Source organism: Mesoplodon mirus (genome assembly GCF_964341445.2).
Source record: "Mesoplodon mirus genome assembly, chromosome: 7".
Lineage (NCBI taxonomy): Eukaryota > Metazoa > Chordata > Mammalia > Artiodactyla > Ziphiidae > Mesoplodon > Mesoplodon mirus.
In genome coordinates, this window is record NC_138983.1 from 92,753,340 (window position 1) to 92,776,276 (window position 22,937).

Below are 22,937 nucleotides of genomic sequence, written 5' to 3' on the forward strand. Positions count from 1 at the left end.
TGAGTCAGTTGGAGGTTTATAGCCACATTCTCAAAATCATTAACTACACTCTTCCCAAACAGGTAATTGACGAACAGATGCATTCTAAAACTTGTCAGTAACAAAGCGCTATTCCAGTTTACAGCAACAGTTTAATTCTACTTAGATACTAAAACTGAATACACTGAATACTGCAAACTTTATTCCCAACCACTCAGCAAAGTACTACATACCTTTTCAGATATAGGGGAAAAAAAGAAAAAGCATACGATTCTTCCTATTTTCATTTCCAAAGATACATCCCAATCTTAATGATCAATCAGCGATTTAAACGTCAACTATAAACCCAGTATACTGCTGCTATGCAGTGTACTAGAGCAATAGAAGAGAGAGGACCTCAAACCCTCTGTTCCCTCAAATTCAAAGGCAGGCTTCCTGACCCCTCCAGACCACTACTGGACACAGGGAAGGCACACTAATGTTGCAGGACCCCAACCAACAGTCACCTGCTTTGTGATTACTTCCATGACACACCCTCACCAACACCACTGAGTTTGCTTCTCCTACGGGACGTTACATGTATTTCCTATTTTAACACATACCACAGTGCATCATAATTATGATTGCAGATAGATGTTCTAACAATTGAAAGAGAATGATGACTTTTTTGCTCTTTACATCTTGCTATTTCCCGTCCCATAATATTTCTTGAAGCGAAACCATAAAATATAGACAAACACAAAAAACAGAAAATATACAAAACGTGTGCTTTGCACCTTAATGCAAACTTAAGTAAAATTAGTTCTGACAGTATCCAGCATGACAAACTTCCATGGTACAAACGAGAATGGACCAAGGTTTGAGCAGGTACAGGAGACAATCCAGGCATGAACAACACCAAGGCAAGGTAGACAGGAAGTAACATGGTGTGTAGGAAATCACGAGACCAGTCTGATGGGAAGAGACTTAAACAAGACTGAAACTCACTTTCTAAACCTCCATCTCCAACTGGACAATTCGCAGGACACAGGTGCACCAAAGTGGCCAATTTATTCAATCCCTTTAATATGCAGGAAGAGTTTAAAATTTTACTGGTTTAATTTGCCCCAAAAGCAACTCTCAACAGTTATGGCCTCTGTCGTCGGAGCTTTGTATGAAATTAAGTCAAAGTGTGGAGCTCCTTTGCTTTTTTTTTTTCTCCTTAAAAAAGAAAAGAAACAATTGTTCCGAGTAAAAACAAACATATTCCGAAGCATGTGTACATTGAAAAGTAAAGAAACTTTATTAACAACTTCATAAAAACTGACTTAAAATTTTAAAAAGAAAAAAACATGTTTTGAAGTCCTTCTGACTGGAGTCGTGTCTCATAGTGTCCTTTCTTTACAGAAATAGTCGTATTAGGACACATATGCACAAGGATTAACACCATGACACACTGTACACAGCGGGCCCCGGCGAGCTCACCAGTCGTCGTCTGAGTCCAGGTCTCTGGGGAGGATCCACTCCACGGATGAGCCCAGCAGAGTCTGAAGCTCGTTCGTGAACTCCACCAGATCTAAGAGCTCCTTACTTTCTGGATTACAGGACTCCAGGTCTTTGGGGCAAGAGAATAAGAGACTTGCTGACACTTGCCGGCAGAACTCGGCCTCCGCGATGGTGACGATTTTCACATTTGGGAAATTGCAGCGGAATATGCAGGAGGACATTTGCAGTTTCTTGAGCAGGTCTGAGAGCAACAGCCAGTTACGAGGCCTACACAAGAGAAAGGACAGTGGTTTGAGTTTCCGGCAAAATTAGAGGCGCTCCCAACTACGAACTACCCGTCTCCTGGCGGGGAAAGGGCCTGCTACTTCCACTTTGATTACCCCACCCCCACCCCACTTCTCACTGTCCTTAGAAGGTCTACTTCTTCTTCTTTTTCTTTTTTAATTTTATTTATTTATTTATTTTTGGCTGCGTTGGGCCTGTTGCTGCGCACGGGCTTTCTCTAGTTGTGGCTCGCGGGCTCTAGAGCGCAGGCTCAGTAGCTGTGGCGCATGGGCTTAGTTGCTCCGTGGCATGTGGGATCTTCCAAGACCAGGGCTCGAACCTGTGTCCCCTGCACTGGCAGGCGGATTCTTAACCACTGTGCCACCAGGGAAGCCCGGAAGATCTACTTCTAGCGGGGGAACTCTGGACTCATGTGCATGTGTTAAGAGGCCACCTAGGGCGGATCAGCCAACTTAGACAAAAGCAGGAGCAGCGCCCCTGAATGAGCCTCGTTGCAGGCCACCCCAGTGCTGCCTTGGCTCTGGTCACAACTCAGGTCACCCCTCTCCAAGTAAGTGCACCCCGTTCTAGTCACTAGGGAAAACCAGTCTGTATGCCAACCCAAGGGAGATGGCAAACACCTCTTTGACCTCTCCTCTCCTCCGGCCCTCACGGAGAGAGCATGAGAAACACTCGAGGTCACCTGGCTTTCCTTTCCTTTCCCACACCTCCAACCCGCCCCTCAATGCTGCCGGGAGTGAGGATTTTTCGAGAAGGGAGGTGGTACAATCCTTCCTGATACCCTGTCACGCTTTATCATCTCTATCCCGAATAGAATGTCACCACAAAGGCAGACACGTTCCCAGCCTCAGAGTCCAAGGAGGATGCTACTCCTTAAGCACCGGGGTCAACACACAGCAGAGCAAGGTCTCCTGATGTGTTCACTCCGAAGGGTTGGTCATGGGGCACAGTGGCCCGACCGTGGGGACAAGACTCGATCTAAGCAAATCTGAAGACACATAAGAGCCCAGGTGCCACATACGGCTTTCTCTAATCTTATACGAGAAGAGGGTACACATCAGTATCGTCCCGTGGACCTCACGCGCCTTGGAAGGCCCCTATGGTAGCCGTTTGGGGAGGATCCCTTCCCCAAGAGTTTACTGACTGAAACTGCAATTGCAGTCGCTGACTCCCGTGTCCTTTGGGCTCTAGGGGTGTGTTCCAATGAGGGCAGTTGGCTGGGGAGCCCTCCCACCCCCCAAACTTTTCTGGAAAAGTTCCACTGCATTATGTGAGGTCGGTGGACACTTGGTGAGGAATTCACTCACCCCCCAACCCAGCCACCCTCATCTGCTGAAGGGGATTTCTAACTCCTGCCACCCCACAGAGCAGCTGGGCTGGCTCTCGACCACACGCTGGCCACGCTCACCCCTGAGCGACGGACACCTGGACGTTATAACACGGCAAAAGGGGGTCTTGGGAAAATTCAGATTCCAATAGGTCACCATAGGCCTCGTTGCTGTCATCCTGGTCCTCCGGTCGTGGGGGATTTGCTAAAACATCGTAACCACTTTCATCATCTGGTTCTAAACGGGGGGGCAAACAAGAGAGAGGTCAGTAAGCTGGAGCAAGATTCCAGCTGTTCGCCAAAAAGGACCCTGGAAAAATTCTTTCCCAAGCAAGTCCTGCTCACAGCACCACCCCCACCCCCACAAGCCCAACTGAAATGAACAAGGCTGCTCAGCACACACAGCTGCCAGAGAACTCCGAAGAGCAACCGGGGCTACCATCGTCAGGAGCCTGCAGGTTACTTAAACAGTCTGGAGAGAGAGGGGGAGAGAGAGAGAGAGAGAGAAACAAGATAACGCCTGCTGGTAAGAGGCAAATGCTGCTGGAGTTCGGGAACATCTCACGCTGGGGCTGGTGTCACCTCCTGATAAGTCCCACTGCACACGCCTCCAGGTATCTGACTGAAACCTCCCCACGCGTCCACCCGCCTTCCTGAGGGACTGCCCGCCTCACCGCCCCAGCCTGCCAAACAAAAGCTAGCCTGGCTAGCTAAGAGTTTTCCAGCCCCCCACCTCGCAAAACTCAAAGTATGTATCTCTTCTTTGACAGACTAACGTTGGGCCGCTTTTCCCAGTAAAGGGTCACTTAGAGTAAACGGGGGGTGGGGGTAGGGGGAACCCAGGTGAAAGGCTGTGAAGTCACCGTCTAGATGCTTCAACAAGACCGTGTCTTGACCTCTGCCGTACCTGTTAAGAACTTCTCCAGAAGTTCGCTGTGGTTCACTTTCTTGATGGTTCTACCTGAGTACGTAGCCAGGGTAGGATCAGCACCGTAGGAGAGGAGCAAGCGGACAATTTCGAGATGATCATTCTTGACAGCATCGTGGAGAGGCCTAGGAGAGGTGCGGGGGATTACACCTGTGCACGCGACGCTTGCTTCTAAGGACACGGGGCAAAATCGAGCGTGTGTGGCCAAGCCTCGTAGGCGCGCTATTTCACCGAGGAGGTGAGTGTACGGTCGCTGCGACAAATTACTCTGTTATTTCAACACATAACCCTTTACGGGACAGGTGAAGGGACCATCTCAGGCCTAATTCTTCAATGCAAATCTCTCTTAATGCATGGCCCAAGGAGGAACTCAGGCCACGATGAAAACGTTTCCAATGAACTTAAATAGTGACAGACTGTAAGAAGGTAACATACGGCGGGCTGGGGGGAAGAACCCCAGCACCACGGAAGCAGATACGACAAGCCATTGTTACACCATTACAAACAAAACCCAAAAAGTGCAGTTTGTAAAAGAAACTAGGGGCAAAGTGGAACCTCTCCTGAAACCAATTTGGAGATGAGTGATCAACCCTCTCGCCCAGAAGCAGTCGACAGGCAGGGCGAGTTCTCAGGAGGATACAGAGTCCTCCTGCTCGTGTCCGCTGGGGTCAGGAACACTGTCCACAGTCCCATCCAGAAAGGATGCTATTTGGAAACCATGAACCACCAAATACCTTACGGTTTTGCTCATTTTATGACCGTCAGGAAAGCCCCAGTGCCCTGCCTCGTGGTGGCATCCCAGGTACAACCAGGAAGATGCTTGGGCTGACTCAGACCTGGGCCTCTGGCCAATAAACCGAGGTCAAGGACAGAGTGGGGGCCAGGCCCGGGGATGTGGGTGGACACGGCAGGTCCTATCAAGCCAGTTGCCACTGGACCTGTCTGTACTCCTGCAACTTTCAACTCACATATATGTTCAAGATTGAGATTCAACAGACGCTGGTGAAGAGTCCAGGGTCTTAAAAGAGAACACCCCTGATTATTCATGCAGGCTCAACATTTTCAGGGACTTCTGTCCATAAGAACGTCACAGACTTTTAAAGTTCTCTGTAAATTTGCCAGAAAGATCTGTCCGATTCCATTCTAGAGGACTCCGCCACCAGTGTGCTTACATGGCACTCACTCTCCATCTTTCCTTCTGGGGTTCCCCGCACACCCTGAGAACCACTGCCTATGCCCCAGCAGGGCCAGGCCAAGAGCAAGACCGCCACTGACCCGGTTCCATCCTGGGCACTGCAGTTGACATCGGCGCCATATTCAAGGAGGTGTTGTACGATGTTGAGCCAACCTCTTGCACAAGCCTCGTGCAGGGCACAGTAACCCGCGTTGTCGCGGTGGTTCACATCACAAATCTTGTTCTCCAGGCAGTACAAGACCACTTCCTACGGGGAGAGGAGAGGAGAGGAGAGGAGATACCATCAGACCACGATACAGTGAACCTTGTAAGCGTGACCTCCCCATAGCTTGGCGGTGCCCACTTTCAAAGGCATACATCCTCGGGGCCAAAAGCCCACCATGGCGCGGGCAGGCGGCAGGCATCCTGCTGGGGGGCGAGAGTGCGTGAGAAGGGCTTGGAGATGCAGACAGTGTTGTCTAAGGCTCTGCTGCACCACTGGCCTGGCCATGGGCAAGTTACCCTTGAACTTCTCCAAGCTTCCACAGGGCTGCTGAGAGGACGCATTCGGATAGCGATGAAAGCCCTCAGCCCAGGGGCCGACGTGACCAGTACAGAGGTGTCACGGCTGCTAACATCTTAGATGACACATTGCCAAGCACAGACCATTCTCACTTGATGGGTCTGTTCGGTCAGTGGCAGTGGACGATAACACAAGTTTAGATCAAAGTATGGATGACCAACACTTAAAGAGAGCTTAAATCAGCCGGAGAACATTCCCCAGCTTAGAGAAGCAGGGACACGCAGGTCAGCTACATCCTCGCGCCCCTTGTTAAGACCCCAAATCAGAACCTGGGCCTCAGATGCTCTTGTCTGTACGTTAAGTAGAGTTAAAGAGAAGCTCTCTCCCTCCATCCTCGAGGAATGACACAAAATGCCTCCAATAACCCCACCCTCTATTTTGCCTCACTCCACCCTCTCGAGTAAATATGAAAATTTTAGACTGATTCTGCCCCAAGTTAATGACAGGAACCTGATACACCACAGGCTGCAACCTCCACATTTCAAGAATCAAATAAAACGGTCACCGCCCCACCCCCCACCCCGGAGATGTTCTGTGTCAACACTGTGCATTAGAATCACTGTTATTAACCTTCTTTCTTTGGCTTGTTAAAATATTAATATGAACCACTCCCAGTAAGCAGAGTAGGAACTTATTCAATGTTTTATTACCTTAAGAAAGTTTTCAGACACATCGAAAGCATTTGCCACCAGAAAACACGTTATACTGTTTATACTGGGTAAGTTGTGCCCAGCAGAGAGCCGGCAGGTTCTGAGAGCTGGGAGTAGGCAGAACGTGCATGTGGCCCAACACATGGTCTGCTGGTAAGGGGGGATGGGATGGGGTCAGAACAGGCCTCCTTGTGACATCTCTCAGGTAACTCATCTGTTAAACCTAAAACGGGGGTCATTCTAGCCGCCCATAAGTGCGAGATGGGTTCTGTAAAACCTTTTATGCCCTTTGGAGGACACGCCAATCAAAGGTGACCACTCACTTGGGAGAGAACTAGAATGTTCCATTTGCTTACCACGTGAACCCAATGGGGCATGCTGGTAAACCTGGCCATCGGTGCCCTGTTACTTCGGGTCACTGCAGCAGCTCCCTTCCAAAACAAGAGGAGGAAGAGAAAAGGCACGCCCACGAATGCGTTTCTCCGTTTACATCCCAACCTGCCAGAAAGCCCACAATCCTCTGGGCTCCCAGGCCACCTGCCCCGAGCCCTGGTATCCAGGATACCGCACGAAGCTGCTGCGCTTTTAGCAGGCCCTCACTAGCCAGACTTGAGTGGACGGCTGCAAGCTAATGAGTTGTGTGCCCCAGCCAGGGAGAGGCCCTGTCACGTGGCTCTGGGATCAGCTCTGAACGCCACCAACTGCTGTGCACACATCAATTTACTCAACCCAGGGTTTATTTGCTGTGACAATCATGGCCTTCGCCTGGAAACCTTCATCACTACTAGGGCAGATTCAAGGGTACCTAGAAATGAAAGGCCGTCCAAGCTGGTGGGTAAGTCAACTCTCTTCTCCTGGAAGATGGCAGCAAAGGCAGCAGTAGCCCCACGGCCAGGTCAGACTTTTGGCCACGGGCTGTCCTAACTCAACCACGTTGATCCCACTATTTACACAGTGCTTCTCATTTCCCCAGACGAGGACGTCTTCTGTCACCCACAGGAACCCAGGAGATAGCAGGAAAGGAAGGTAGTACTATCCTCATTCAACACTTGGAAACTGAGGCCCAGAGATATTAAACCCCAAGTTCAATTAACATGAAGTACTAGACCTATAACTCAGGTCTTTGGTACCTGGTCAGCTGGGAAGATTCAAAAGGCCCAAGAGGGCCCCAGTTAGAGGGATGCAATCCAGCTGTGACGAGCATCCCACAGGCCTTCTCTGTTGGGGGTCAAGTGGGCTAACTACACTCTCCTAGCTAAGAGGGTGATGGCCTCTAAATGGATGGCAACCGTCGCCACCAACACTTTCTCTAACTGAAAGGTGAAGAGGCGGGGCGGGTCTGTCGATGCAACACATTCCTTGGTTTTATTTTCTCCGCTAGAAATAAACGGGAGTGTCCGAAGGGCAGCCCAGCCATTCCCAAGCAAAGTCAAACTGCTTTTGTCGGACAGCTCTCTGTTCAGCGGCTATAAGCCGAATGCCATTACCTGCAAAATGTAACCATAAAGGCCACAAGCCCGACGTTGTTAGTTAATTAAATGCCTCATTAACTTTTTAAAAAAACATGACTTACTCAATTCATAGAAAATTTAATCATCACCGCTAAAGGCACAAGCATGTGGTTGCACACGGGCGTTTTAGCCTAAGAAATAGAAGCCTTTTTCCCAGGAGGGAATGGTTTGAGGTCTTTGGCCACACAAGTGATCTATTTAACGCGGATCTGAAGCCAGAGTGTGTTTCTAAACTTCCAGAACCAGATTATCATGACATAAAGCTCGGACAGCCTTTATACTGCACAAGGTATCTTTGGCTAAGCAGAAGAAAATAACCAAGAATGCTGAAGACAAAACTTCAGGAAAACCCTCCCAAACCACACCCTTATCTGCTTAAGCAAACTGTCCTTCAATTTTAAAAGGTTTAAGCTGCCACATCTCCCAAATGGGCCATCAGCCCAACATTTAAAATTCTGCCCAGAGAAATCCCAGAAAGTTGGATTCAAAGTTGAAAGCGTTCATCTACTTGTCACAATGTTCAGCATCAACACTGGTGATCTGTGGAATCTACATATTGAAATTTACATTTGAAGAAAAAAACAAATCCGACCGTAAACATTCCCAAGGCTTCCTGTGCAATCAAAGGCCAGGTAGCCTAAAAAAGTATGGATCAAGTGCCCCTTGGTCCAGGCCTCAGAGCCACCAAACCAAAATGGAAACTGTCTTAGAGGACCAACGAGGGTCTTTTGATGTCTCTGGTCCCAAAGGGAGGCTGCTGGAAATGATGCCAAGTTCACAGGTGGGGCTCGGAGCCCCGCCCTCCACGGCAGGTGCAGCAGCACCCCGCCACCCCCATCTCCAGCATTTGCTGGAAGCGGGAGTCTACTTTCTCAACCCTAACCCAAAAGTTGGGGTTAGGGGTCTCCCCCCCACCTCCAGCGTTTGCTGGAAGCAAGGAGACTATTTTCTCAACCACGGGGGGTCTAGCTCAACACTATGTGCAACATCTGCTCTGTCCTCCTAGGCGCCCGCTCTCAGCTCTTGGGAAACCAACTGGGTGCTCCTTGGACTTCACCTGCAAGTAACTGCGCTAACTACCACAAAGTGCTCTCTAGCTAATGGAGAGGTCTCCAAGAGACGTGTAGATATAAACAACAGCACATTCAACCCACAACAACAACAAAACACCCCCAAACTAAGCATAGCCCTAGTGCTTCCAACTTCCCACCCACAGTCAGGCCTTAGGGCCAAGGCAGGCACACTTCCAAGGGCTCACGGCACTACGGACCGGGGTGGGGGGACACGACGGGAGACGGGGGACAGGGGCACAGAGCTGGCTGAGGGTGTGGGCGCCAGGGCTCCGGGCCAGCCTGGGTCCTGCCACCCCAGTGCTCAGCCACACCTCCACGCTCAGCCTGCTGAACCGCGTTTTACTGTCACCATTCAACTCCCAGAGGGCTGATGCCAGCACAGAAAAATGCCTTTGCCCTGTGGGCTATCACATCACAATTGCTACTGACAAGTATGGTGGGGGAACTGCACAGGGCATGGAGAGGCATCTGTCTCACAGAGGTTTTGAACTGTAAAAAGGGCAATTCCAGTGTGAGCCAGTCTTGCTGAGGAGCGTGGTGGGCTGTGGAGCACTGCTGGATTGCTACCTGTACGGGGATCAGCTAACCCCTCTGAGGCTCAGTTTCCTCATCCGAGAGTGGGCTAGTACTCGTTACTCCCAAGTGAAGATGTTAACAGGGTGAAAGGAGTTACTACAGATCACACGGGCTTAGGCAGATATCAGCTCTCTTTCTATGTTGCTCTAGCAATAGAGGCTGTCACTGTCATCAGCCGTGCTGGGTTGGGATACAGCAGTGTGGACAGGGAGTTTTGTGCAAGGCTCAACCCCTGCTCCCCGCCCATCAGCCCTCGGCTCCCGTGCCCTCTCAGAAAGAGACTGCTCAGGTCTGCCCCACTCCCACCCCTACTCTGCACAGACACGTCCCACCCGCTACCCCACAGGGGCATCACTCTGCCCCAAACAGCACAAGTTAGTAGAGCTAATAACTACTCTCCTTCTTGCTATTCAGAATCCAAAAGGCTCATTAAAATTCCCCTGGTCGCCAAGCCCTGGGTTAGGTCAGATTTTGTATCAGAGATAAGTGAGCCGGACTGGCCGAAGCAGCCTACCTGCCTGAACGGGAACGGAACATCAGAGAGGCCTGCCTTTCTTTTCACACCCCGACTGAACAAGCCACCAAAGAGCCCGCAGTGTGAGCGGGGCCAACGCAAACACCCTGCTGGAACACCCAGCCCAGTCCGCCACGTGGAGGGGGCTGGGCTCTGAGACCCGCCCCCCATCCCCAGCCAGTGTGTCCCCCACCCAAGGAGCAGCAGCCGGCGGATCCTGATCCGGGGCACCCACAAGGATGCTCACCTCGTAGCCAAGCCGGGAGGCCTGCTGTAGGAGGGTCTCGCCCGCGTTCTTATTGACAATAAGTCTCCGCGCTTCCGGTGGCATCGGGCGGGACTGGGTGGTCTCTGGAGGGGAGCTTGAGCATGTCAGCTGCGAGACCTGGGAAGATGGTAACAATTGCTGCAAACGGTCCAAGGGCTTCTGGTCCTGCTCGGCCGGCGAAAGATCATAGTCGGAACTGGGCTCAGGCCGCTTTCAAAATCTCCGGACGGTCACCTATCACGAAACCAGGCAGTGCACACATTTCAGGCTGTCCTTCCAACACCCGCCTGGTTCGCCTCCTCCCTGAGTTACAAACCTGAGTGGAGGAAAGCACTTTTCCTCCTCTCTGTCTGGGGGAGGCGGGGCGCGAGGAAGGGGCTGCATTTTTACTCGCTGGAAACTTCACCGCCACCCAGGAGACAGGTCCCCTAGGAAGGGGCAGTGACATTTTGGGGGGAGGGGTTCAGGAAAAGGAAAGCTTTGTCCCCAGAAGCAGAGAAGTAGGCAGGCGGGATGTGCCTGCACAGGCCCGGGGGGCGGGGGAGAGCCAGGGGCAAGAGGTACCTTGCCATCCGCATTGTCCACGTAGGAGTCCCCTGGCAGCGACAAGCCCCGCCTGGGCTCCTGAGGGATCAAATGCTTGGTTTTGCACGGTCGCTTCGCGGATGGTTTCTCGCTGTTGTCGGTGTATTTCTGCGGCAGGGGCGAAGGCTGCCGATCCATTTCTCCGTCCATGCACAGCACATCTGTCAGGGGGAGAAGCAGCGGGCGTTACACAGTTGTAGCCGGTGAGGAAAGAAAAGCCCATTGTTAGCACTGATCGTTGGAGCAGATTCAGTTTTTAAAGATACGCCAATTATGTTTTCAAAGCACTAATATTTTAATTATCCCACATTCAACCGGCAAATAGGCTAACCCACGAAACGCCAAATGGCAAGTCGCTTCAAAGGGCCGCAAGACAGGGCAGAAGCCAGCCCTTCGTGCGCTCCCGTCCCCACCCGTGGGGGGCCTGGGTGCTCGGGACAGGGCGACTGGGGACAGCCTGAGGCTGGAATGAGGGCACTGACAAGCGCCCGGGGTCACCCAAGACTTCCCTTCCTGCCCAGCTGCGGGCTGGGTGATGAGGAGCAGCCCAGGAAGTCGAGCTCCCGCCTCACTGTCCATTCCATAAGGAAGTGTGCAGGCTGAAAGGACCTCATGAAGAAAACTCCCCGCTCGCCACACGCTACTCTTGTCAACTTGGATGGCGCTCAGGTCCCCTCCAGGGCCGTTTCCCACAGAGGGCGGGTGATCCACCCTCCAGGAGCGCCCCCCGCCCCGTGCGTACCTTGTTCATTGTCACTGCATTTAAGGGACTCCTCCAACCAGCTTCTGTTGCTTTTGGCCTCTGCCCTTTTCCTGCCAGGTTTCTCTTCGGAGATACTATTGCCCTGGGGGGTGACCGCAGGCTGGACCGCCTGAGTCACTTCCGTCCTGCCCTGCCGGCCAGGTTTGCTCTCTGCTGCCGACACCTGCTGCTCCCGCCGTTCTCTAAGGTGCAGCAAGCGGCGCTGCTTTCTGGGATGGAGCCCTGTTAATTCAATGCACACCTCAGGTTGGTCAGCTCACTATAATGTGGCTCTTCTAAGTGGTTAGAGGAACTGTCTGTCATTTCCCTCTCAGGCCAGTCAGCTAATGGAGAAATAACTACAAATTAATGAAGAAGCCCCCCAGGGCGGGGGGGCGGGGAACAAACTGTCTTACACATCACTAACAGGGGTGGGGGAGAGGAGGGGTGTGGTCACTGTGATGGCTGGAACTTGTCACCAAGTCTCGGGAGGGGGCCTATTTGCCTTTGGCCACCTTTGGGCTCCAGCCCCGGCACCCGGCTTTGGGGGGGTGGGGAGGTGTGAGTGGCTCCCCCCAGGGCTCCAGGGTGGGACTGGAACTTTCCACTGCTCCGCTCCAGGACTTCCGTAGGGTGCCCTGCGGGCCCGAAGCCAAACCGAGCTCACCTTTGGAGACCCGTCTCCGCTTGGCTTTCAGCAGAGGGTCCTCCGGGAGCACAGTGGTCTCAGTGTGGTTCCTATTGGCAGACACCTTGCGCTTTCTGTTCAGCCGGAGGGTGGGGCTGCGTGACGCGTCCGGGGCCGCCTGGTCGGCGGGGGACTCTCTTGGGGGCTCCGTGTCCATGTCCTCAGGAAGATCACTGTCTTCTGGGGCTTCAAAGCGGTCAGCTTTGCTTCCATCATAACACTCCCCTAGGGGAGGGGAGACAACCCGGAAAGGAGGGAACAAAGGTCACCAGGAGCAGGCAGGACCCCCATGCCCAAGGCAATCTGCTACCAACAGACGCACCCCCCTTTGGAGACCAGGGGCCTCACACGCCGGAAGCACAAAACCCTCAGAAAGACGTCCCAAAGGAAGGACAGCTGAACACAACCAGCAAAGAAAGCAGAAAATGAGGCGCGTAGCCCACTCACAATCCATCCTTCAAGGGTCAAGGTGAGGCATCTACACCATCCCTCTATAGGCATGTGAGATCACTCCCTAACTGCTTAACTCTCCAAGGTGGCTGACTTTTAAAGGGGGGGTGAGTGACCTCACAGTAAGATCCAACCAATCAGGGCAGAGCTACAAATGACTATGGAAACAGCTGCTAGTCAACAAAAAAGGCTGATGTCATCAAGAGACCAAATAGCCCCCAACTGCCATCTACACAGACATAGCACCCATGTTCACTTGGGTCAGCAGGGGCGAGGGTGAAGAAAAAGGGTAGGGAAAGAATGGTGGGAGGCTGGGAAGCTGGGGAGACCAAGGCAAGAGGAGCCTGGCAAAGGGAAAGGAAAGGCTTCCTGGTGCACACACAAGGGTCAACGGCAATTTCAAAGAACTCAACCAGATTGCTACAAGTCCGTCTGTCCTCTTTCCACACCCATGGGGGGAAAAGCATTTCACTGCCATCGAGGGGCTGCTCCTATTTCCTGTCTAGGAAGAAGGCCCTCAGTGACACCAGTCACCCACCTGGCACGTCTCCACGCCTTCCTTCCCAGGCAACAAGCATCTAAGGACATTTCAAAGACAAGACTCCAACCCCCTTCATGGGGGTGGGGTGGGGGGCTGCGGCGGGCAGGGCTGAACTGCTCACACCCCAGCTCCGCCTGTGTTGCTCCTGCCCCCTCTGCTCAATCTAGCATCCACTTGGGGCTTTTCCTCCAATCACCCCAGCCTAACATCACTCCTCACTTTTGCTCTAGCCAAAGAAACAGTTCAACTGCTTTGCTAGTCACATTGTTTCTAACACACAAATAATTCCATAATGATCACTGTGCTGTTAAAGAGTTCCCCGAAGATGACCCTGTGTCCATCACCGGCCGGGGGTGGGGGTGGGTGTATGAGTTTGGTATTTCGTTAACACCTGAGCTAAGCTCCCACAGCCCGTTTTTCTAGATGAAATCATGGACACACCCCTCACATGCTGCTCGCATTCCTCCTCCGCTCCCTAGACCACTTCAAGTATCACTCCCACTTCTGCCCAGCCGGCTGGTCCCCTGATCAGACTCTCTTGGGGGCATTCCCAGCATTTAATGGCAGCCAGTTGTGGGGATGAACCTCACCCTGGCCTGGGCTAGCCTGACCTGTGTTCTCAATGGTGGAACACACTTAGCTTTTCTCCAAGGGTATCCCAAGGTGGGGCAGATCCCCATCTACTCTTTGCCGGAATGGTGGAATCACCCCAACCGCGAGGGTCTCCTGCCATGGCAGCAGGAGAAACCCCAAACTCCTGGCCTGTGCTTACGGGTGATGCAGCCCAGGCTACCGCAGGCCCGGTGAAGACGGCGTGCTGCAGCTCTCACTCCGGCTGCTCTGTGACCCTCTTAAACACTCGGGCAGGAATGGCGCCGCTTTACAACTCGGCCCCCTTCACTTTGTAAAGTGGGAATGTTACTGCTAGCCTCCCTCCAGGGGTGGGCTTCATAATCACGGGCCGGGCTCAGCACAGAGAAAGGCTGGAAAAATCCCTTTAACCAAAAGGTGCCAAGACTTTCAGACCAGCCTGAATCTCAGGCCTGAAATGTAGGAAATTTTAAGAGGTGAGCCCTGCTGGTTACACCATTGGACTTCTCGGGTCCAATCTGGTCCAATCAGCCTTCCCTAAAAGCTCCGTGGGAGGGGATCCATGGAGGAATGGAAGGGCTGCCTTAAGAACCCCCACGTCCAATTTGAAAGTTTCTTTTTCCAAACTAGGTCCATCCACCCTTCCCCCAACCCCGGAGCCTTTTAGGGCAAAGATCTCAATTCCCCTCAGCTAAGGCCCCCCAAGACCTTACGTTAGTGTGACCTTACCCAGGCCAGTAATAACCCTGAAGGACACCCACCCCGACTGCCCAAGATGCCCATGGCCACCAGCTATCGGGTAGAGGCTCCGTGTCACTTGGAGCTTCTCAAAGACTGTTCTAACCACGACCCACAGGAGGATGACCCTTGAGGGCAAAGGAGATGGGGAGATAAATAGATACACGGGGATCCTAACCATCAGGCTTTGCCATCATTGCTACTTTTGGCCCTTCTAAAAGTGGGAAGCCATGTGCCCTTGGTCACCCAGTCTAAGCAAGATGTGAACGTGGTCCCTGCAGCATGGTCCTATGACTCACAGCACGTATATCCCAAATGCATTATGGTTGTACCATAGCATCACCTCACAGAAGCATCAGCACAGCAACATTTACAAGTCACTGTGGCAGCAAAGCACCCTCACCACGGTTGAGCCATGCCCAGTGAGGCCTAAACGAGGTGAGAGGGTTCTGAGTCGCTGGAAGGCTCCCCAGGATTAAAATCCCCTTCTCTGTAGCTTAACTATAATAGCACCTCCAGTCAGGGCTAACCTTGTTCAAAGTTACACCCGCTACACAAGGGGTGCAGGGGACCTCTGTTCCAAAGTAGTTTACACACGTGCAGGTGCTCAGCTGGAAGAGAAGTTCCCTGAGCAAAGAAGTTTCATGAAGCCCCTCGACTGAGGCTTCCTCCAGCTCCTGGCCAGGCACTGCCACTGAGCAGGTCCTAGGCCTGTCCCAGCCAAGTGGTTGGCAAGGGAGATGGTTACTCCAAGTTTGAGAAGGAAGGGACCAATGCCTCCTTGCCCCGCCCCATCTTCAAATGCCACTGAGGGTTCCTAGTGATGAACTTCCAAGTCTGAGGAACCTCCAAACTCATTTGGTGAACTTCCAAAATAAAAATTTCACTCAGCCACCCATGTGATCATAAAGAATAAATGAGTATCTCGGCCACTGTGTTTTCAAGTTAATTTCTTTTTTTTTTTTTTTTTTTTCTTTTTGCGGTATGCGGGCCTCTCACTGTTGTGGCCTCTCCCGTTGCAGAGCACAGGCTCCGGACGCGCAGGCCCAGCGGCCATGGCTCACGGGCCCAGCCGCTCCGCGGCATATGGGATCCTCCCAGACCGGGGCACGAACCCGTATCCCCTGCATCGGCAGGCGGACTCTCAACCACTGCGCCACCAGGGAGGCCCGTTAATTTCTTTTTTAAACAAGCCCCTAGCAACAAGATGCACCCGCACCAGGACAACCAAGGCCGCGCAAACAGCACCCACCACCTTAGAAGCTCCTGGGCCCTCCATGGGTAGGGGCTGCCTCAGAAGGGGGAAGGCATCTTGAAGGCGTCCTGGACCCTCTCTGGGACCCCTGCCCGCCCCAAATCCCCGCCCCAGCTCCCATGTGCTCACAGCTCGGCTCTCGGCCACACCGACACCCATGAGAAGGACCTGAGCCCATATCAGCTCAAGACATGATGGCCCAAGAACAAGAAGGCCCATTCATATCCAGCTGAATGGAATGAACACCTGCTGGGCCTTGGACGTGGAGGCCGCGGTAAGAACAGTGGCCCCTTCAGGTGACCTTTCCTGACCAGCTATTTACAAACCCCACGTCTCTACAAGACAGAGGGTGGGTGGGGAACCCACCTCCGTTGCCCCAACCTTTCAAACGGAGCCCCTCACCTTCCCCACCCCTTCTCCTGCCCTCCCATGGTGGCGATTCATGGCTCACTGGGCCATGTCCCGGGTGCTCCAGGAAGAGACCCGTTGGTTGGTCTGAAATTGGAGGCAGGCGGTGGGGGGAGGGGGCTTTCGGAATCATCTGGGGCTCAGGCCCTGCTCCCCATCAGCCACACCGAGTTCTCGTCTCCACGCTCAGCAGGAAAGACTGGGAAGGACGCACGCAAACGTCTCTGGGAAGAAGGGCGGGTGAGGCCACTGAGACGTGAAGGGCAGCGGCCACCCTGGGTTTGGCCACGTTGCTGGAGAAAAGGGCGAGAAGACTCAAGGCCGGTTAAATGCCCGCTCCCTTCCTCCAGCCTCCCTCACCGTCCACCCACAACAGGCAGATCCCCTCCTCAGAAAAGTGCATCCCCGTGAACTTGGCCTTGCCCACTTTTATCACATCTCTCTGAGAAACTTCCCCAAGAGCTGAGTTATGAGGCCACTCAGGAGGGTAAGGGCTGCGTGTCAGCTGTGAGCACAGGCAAGGAGGGAGGCCTTCTTGCTGCTTCACTCCAGGGTGGCCTGGACCCTCCGTTTTTCATTCCAATCCCGAGGGGGAGGAGCTCGGAATCGTCTACTCCAGGCACATCAAGAGCCCCATCCCTCGGGTAAGGCCGCCACTGACTAGCCCCAGAAATCCCCTTCTACGGGAGCCACGTAGGACAAACCGGTCCCGGTGTGGCTTACCCAGAACCCTGGCCACAGGCCTTTGTCTGACCCTAAAGATGAGCTGGGGGAGGGCAGTGCTCCAAGCAGCAGAGAGAAGCACACGCTGTGGCTGACCACAATTTTCCCAAACTGCATCAGGCACCCACGACCTAAGCGTGCGGGCGAACGTCGACCCTACGACTGGGTCCAAGGGCCTGGGCCTCCCAAACGTGCCCACCACCCCCGACTGTCCTGTCTCAGGAGGATTTCACGCCCACCCTGTCCTCGACGTTCACCTAGGTGCCCTCACTCACCATCGCCGGTGAGGTTTCTGGGGTCCGGAGCAGGCTGCAGGCCACAGGCCACAAGCACGCACACTGAAGAAAGCGGGAGAAAGACCTCCACTTGCTGCCAACACATCTCATTAGCCCAGGAAGTCTCGAGGGCAAAGCCCGAAGTCAACCCCAGTGGGGGAGCAGCTGATGGGACCGCAGAGTGTGACTCGAGGCAAACACTAGCTTTCTCTCCAATTTGGCCTCCAAAACAGAATACACCCCGTCTGGTAGGAAGAACGCCCTCGTTGATCCCACGCCCTTGGAGCGTGCTGTCAACTCCTAATGACTGCAAACAAGCCTGCCACAGAAAATAATTATGCTCGTCTTTCTGGTGCCTTCATCAGCCCTCATCTCACTTTAACGAAACCTCTGCCTTTGGAGGGAGAATCCGAGTACTCTCCACTCCCTCCCACAGGAGACTGTCACTCTGGAGGGTCTGGCTCTGGCTGCAAGTGTCATTCCACTGCTACCAAAAACCCGTATCCGTACCTGCTCCAAAACAGAACACATACCTGCTATGCTGGAGGTCTTGCACCGCCATTCCTCTGCTCTACTGTATCAGACTATTACCAACTACAGGACTAGCATTGCTCCGGAAAAAGGAGATGCGTGCCAGGAAACATTTCATAGGTGCTTCACTCCTGGATGCCGCAACGCTCAAAAGGACAACCAGCCTTGCAATCCACAGCTGGGAAGGGTGGCCAGAGCAGCCCGTTCTCCGAACAGCCAGCACCCAGACGCTGGGCCGTCGGAAGCGTACTGTTTCCTCTCACCTCCCTCGGCACTGGGGGAGGAACCGCCCCGTTCCCACCGACGTGGTACCACACGCGAGCCGCCTGGGTTCACTTACATCTCTGTCGTTCTGGTCGGCAATGGCCTCCTCCGGGGCGACCGACTTTGGCTTTTTGTCCTGACTTCCTTTCAGCCTTTCCCAGTCAGCGGAGCTGAATTTGCGCACCTCGGAGTCTTTGGTCGTGGGGTGGCCACCTTCTCGCTCTTTCATCTCCAACTCGGAGAAACGCATCATTGCACGCTACAAAGAGAACGGAGATGGAAAAAAGACACACCTTACCACCAAAGCTATTTCACTGCCCTTACCTTAAAGGAAAGTATCTTCAAAGAAAAGTTTGCCCCAAACCAACCACAATTTATGATACAACTGAGATATTTTAAAATTGAACGATAAAAACGTAAGAGTGTCTATGTGTAACTAGTCACACACTCTTTCTTCATAAAGCCGTATGTATGTAGAGATGTATGTGGTGTGTATGTATAGCCATACATACACTGTAGCATACAGACAAACATTCTCTTTCGAAGGTAAATAAAACAAAACAAAAACACAACGCAAAGAAAGCGAAACAAAAACACAACAGAAAAGAAAACAAATGCACAGTGAATAAAGACGACCATGGCGCACAAACTTCCCTTTGTATATTTGGAAATGAAATTTAACTCAAAAGGTTTATGGAAGATTCTAGTAATAAAAATTTGAAGAACTGACCTCACAGTAAGCAGCGGGTAGACATAAAATACTGTCCTCTTGTAATTCTTCCATCTATGTAATTAAAATGGGCACTCAATGGATCATTTAGATAACTTCATCCATTTTTATAAGCATAAACCAATTTTTTTCTTAACATTGCAAAACAATTTGGCTTTATTTGTCTTTTAATTAAAAGTAAAATATCTTAAGGAAATTCCTATACAACATCTATCATTCACTAGCAAGTTAAATACATACTCTATCCCTTTAAGCAAGGTTTGTGTTTTTGTTTTGTTTGTTTGTTTGTTTTTTGGGTGGAAAAAAAAATTGCACGAATCTCACAGACATGCGGCCGCTACACACCTCCACCAAGTATCACGTAAGGCATTCTAAGCAGCGCTTTTAGGTATATTTGTTAACGTACAGTAACGGCAGAGAAATCAAAGCGATTGATAGGTAAATGTCATGCAGTCTTTTAGACATCCTTCGCAATAATTAAAACTTCCGTTATCAGCACTTGAGTGGAGTTCGCTTAAAATCTACAGAATAACTTAAAGTATCCACTTACGTCCCCTTACTGGACACATTTCAAACATTTAAATTATCCTAAGCTTCATTAACCAAATCAGCCCGGTGTCCTGCCCTATCATACCCCCGGCTCCCTCCTCTTCCAACATTAAAAAAACCTGACAACTGGTCAGGCTCCTGAAATTCGGGTGGGGGGGGCTCACCTGCAATGCCCGCTGCTCCCGGCCGAGCTGACTGGAGTCTGCGTACAGTCCGGTAGCGACACACTTGAACCGGTCACCCACGTAACCCGCGGAGTTTGCGATTCTCTTTGCCAGCTTAGATGGCTTCGGGTTCAGAACTTTGCCATCGGTTGATCCTGCCTCGTCAGCTCCGTCTTTGGTGTAGGTGGGGGTGACATCCACACTCGGTGGGGCACTGCCCACGCAAAATGGTTTGGGATCCTCTTGGGTTTTCCCGAAAGTGACCGCAGAGCCGTCGCTCCTCAGGGTCAGCTCCAGGAATGGAGTCGAGACCGGCGTCGCCAGGTTCTCCTTGTTGGTTACCGCTGGAACATTCTCCTTGCTTAAGCCGGAAACTGGCTGGCCCGGAGCCTGTTTGAAAGTATAGGCTTTGTGGAAGTCACTGATGCGCCCCAACTCCTCTCTCAGGGCAATGAAATCCCGGTGTGGCTGTAGGGCCACATTTTACTTTTTATTTTTAATATATAGTTCACATGTTTCCATAAAGGATCCAAGGTGGCCCATAATGTAAGGACACACAATATTAGCTTTAAAAAAACATGAAAGGGCCTCCCTGGTGGCGCAGTGGTTGAGAGTCCGCCTGCCGATGCAGGGGATACGGGTTCGTGCCCCGGTCTGGGAGGATCCCATATGCCGCGGAGCGGCTGGGCCCGTGAGCCATGGCCGCTGGGCCTGCGCGTCCGGAGCCTGTGCTCCGCAACGGGAGAGGCCACAACAGTGAGAGGCCCGCATACCGCAAAAAAAAAAAAAAAAAAAAAAAAAAAAAAAAGGTAAATCATGATCCTGGAAATGGGTTGCATCCTTTTAAGGGGTGAGAATAACAGAATGAGTGAGCCAAAGATTTGGGAAAGGATCTGACATTTCCAAATGTCCAAATCTTAAAATTGCACCAAGTGGGAATGTAGCTGTGGCAGTATTAACCTGAGAGAGCTCTATGATCGTTGTCTTTACTCATCACTTGCTTGCAAGGTTATAAATGACAGGGTAAGTGAAGGAGGGCAAGTAGACAGATAAGACTCATTTCCTGATTCTCAAAAGAAGGGGCATCACCTAGGGAAGGGGACTCCAAAATCCTACAGGAATCCTCTGGATATACTAAATTTTCTAGGTGGCAGAAAGTATCTCATTTGACCCTAGCAGCCAGATGGAACTTAGAAAAGTAGTGAAAAGCTACTCAACTGAATGCAAGTCATATGACTAGGAGCATGTCAGTGAAAAGTTCAAGGGAAGATGCTGTGGAAGAGCAGTTCACCTTGTGGTTGAGCGTCCTCAGAACGTGCAATGGGAGGTGCAGCACCTGCTCTGTCTCACAGGGACCCTCCAACCTCTAAACGCATCTTTCCTGGGAAGCCGAATTCATAGAGTCAATTTAAAAAGAAGATAGGGCTTCCCTGGTGGCGCAGTGGTTGAGAGTCCACCTGCCGATGCAGGGGACACGGGTTCGTGCCCCGGTCCGGGAAGATCCCACATGCCGCGGAGCGGCTGGGCCCGTGAGCCACGGCCGCCGAGCCTGCGTGTCCGGAGCCTGTGCTCCGCAATGGGAGAGGCCACAACAGTGAGAGGCCCGCGTACCACAAAAAATTAATTAATTAATTAATTAATTTAAAAAAGATAAAAGTCTCTAATAGAGAAATTTTATCAGAGCCTAGTATTAACAGCTGTAGAGCCACAAGTTTCCCACGATACAGCCTTAGCAGAGGCTGTTAAGGCAGTGACAGAAAATTTGTACCGAGGGAAATAGCAGAAGAGTTTGCCTACAATTCACGAAAAGGATCCCTGCACTTGGCCTGAAGGAAATCAGCAAAATTTGTAACAGCTTGTGTATCTGTATGCGGGATTGAGAATGAATTTCATTTTTTAATTTCTCTGAATTATCACATAAGATTCAGAAGATGCTCTCTCTGCCTAGAAGCCACCCCACTGGGATAACTATGCCTACGGAGTTCCTTTGCCTATGACTCCGACTTGCTAACAGACTGGCAGCCTGGCCCCAGGGCCTGGTCGCTGCTCCCAGTGCAATGGTGGATATGGTGTCAACGCTTGCAAAATCAAAGCCCCTTACATCCTCTCCATGCCTCGGTCCCACCCCCCACCCCACTCACCATTGATGTTCAGGAAGGGGAAGGTGTCCTGGATGGGAACGTGGTGCTGTGACTGGTCCAGCTCATCTTCCTCATCTTCTTCATCCACATCATTATCTTTCTCATCCCAAGGAGCAGATCCAGTGGATCCTACCCGAGAAACACACACACACACACACACACGAAGGTCAAAAGTGAGGCGCTCACGTTGCACTGTCATCCCTGCAGCTGACCCACTGTTCAAGCTAGGCACTGCCAGCACAGAGGTTCCTTGGGTTCAGTGTGCACCCTCAGTGCCAAAGAGTGGGAACCAAGGGTGTTCACCCCACTCCCAGCTCCTCCTACGGAGCCCCAGTGCAAGCTCTCATCCCCTCCCCTATCCAGGAGCTGCAGACCCTGCTCCCTTCTCCTAGAAATCTTTTAATTCCTACTCTAAACCCCTTTCTACACATTCGCATCCCTTCTAAGGACCCAAGGAGCACAGCTTCTCTCCTTTATAAGCTTACTGTGAAGACAGACCCTTCCCTCATGGCAGAGCCTCACTAGATTCACTGGAGGTCAAGTCTAAATTATCTGGCTCTTAGTCGGAACTGGCTAAACATTGAGTAAATATAGGGATCTGGTGGTATTCTCCTAGGAAAAATACCATACAAATTAAATGATCACTTACCCATCATTTATAAAGAGCACTTAATAGCCTTCATGATGTCATGGCAATTGATTCTTAGAACAGCCTTTGAAATACGCAGGAAAGATGAGAACCCAGATTTTATAGTGGAAGAAGGTGAGGCTCAAAACGTTGAATGACTTGATTCAATGTCCCACAAGTAGTGAAATGGAAAGACCGAGGTTTATAACTCAGACCTTCTAAGTTTTAAGCCCTCCTTCTTCTAAACTACCTGGCCTCTCTTCTCAGTGTTGAGTCCCAAGAGAAGTTATTTTTTATAGAACTCAATACCCCCTCTTCTTTCTAATGCTTTACTGTTCCACTGGGTGGGCAGGAAGACTGTGCTGAGTTTATATCTTTTGTTCTCTGGGTTCTTTCTAGGGACAGCATTTCTTGCTTTATTTACCAGTCTTCAACTTTGTAAGCGAGGCGACTTTCAAGTCGACTATCGCTTTAAGGGTCCAGCCCAGAACCTGGCACACTGTCCACCTTCTCCCCAGCAGCTGGGGCCTCACCTGGGTTAATGATAGAGCCCTGGGGCTGGGGGATGTCACACACTTGAT

The 22,937-nt window shown here is 51.8% G+C and overlaps 2 protein-coding genes across 2 annotated transcripts in view; both read right to left on the reverse strand.

Moving 5' to 3' along the window:
- Nucleotides 1-22,937, reverse strand: part of LOC309807674 (uncharacterized protein) — a 239,551-nt gene that overhangs the window by 206,737 nt on the left and 9,877 nt on the right. The window lies entirely within an intron of this gene.
- LOC309807695 (BCL-6 corepressor-like) lies at nt 1,227-21,829 on the reverse strand. The gene is given in 15 exon segments (XM_082627550.1): nt 1,227-1,731; nt 3,158-3,314; nt 3,984-4,129; nt 5,280-5,446; nt 10,333-10,566; nt 10,570-10,587; nt 10,918-11,105; nt 11,108-11,169; nt 11,632-11,944; nt 11,947-12,024; nt 12,348-12,593; nt 18,217-18,403; nt 18,875-18,928; nt 19,588-19,977; nt 21,729-21,829. Coding segments are annotated over 15 exon segments (2,535 nt in total). The 5' UTR covers nt 21,732-21,829; the 3' UTR covers nt 1,227-1,439.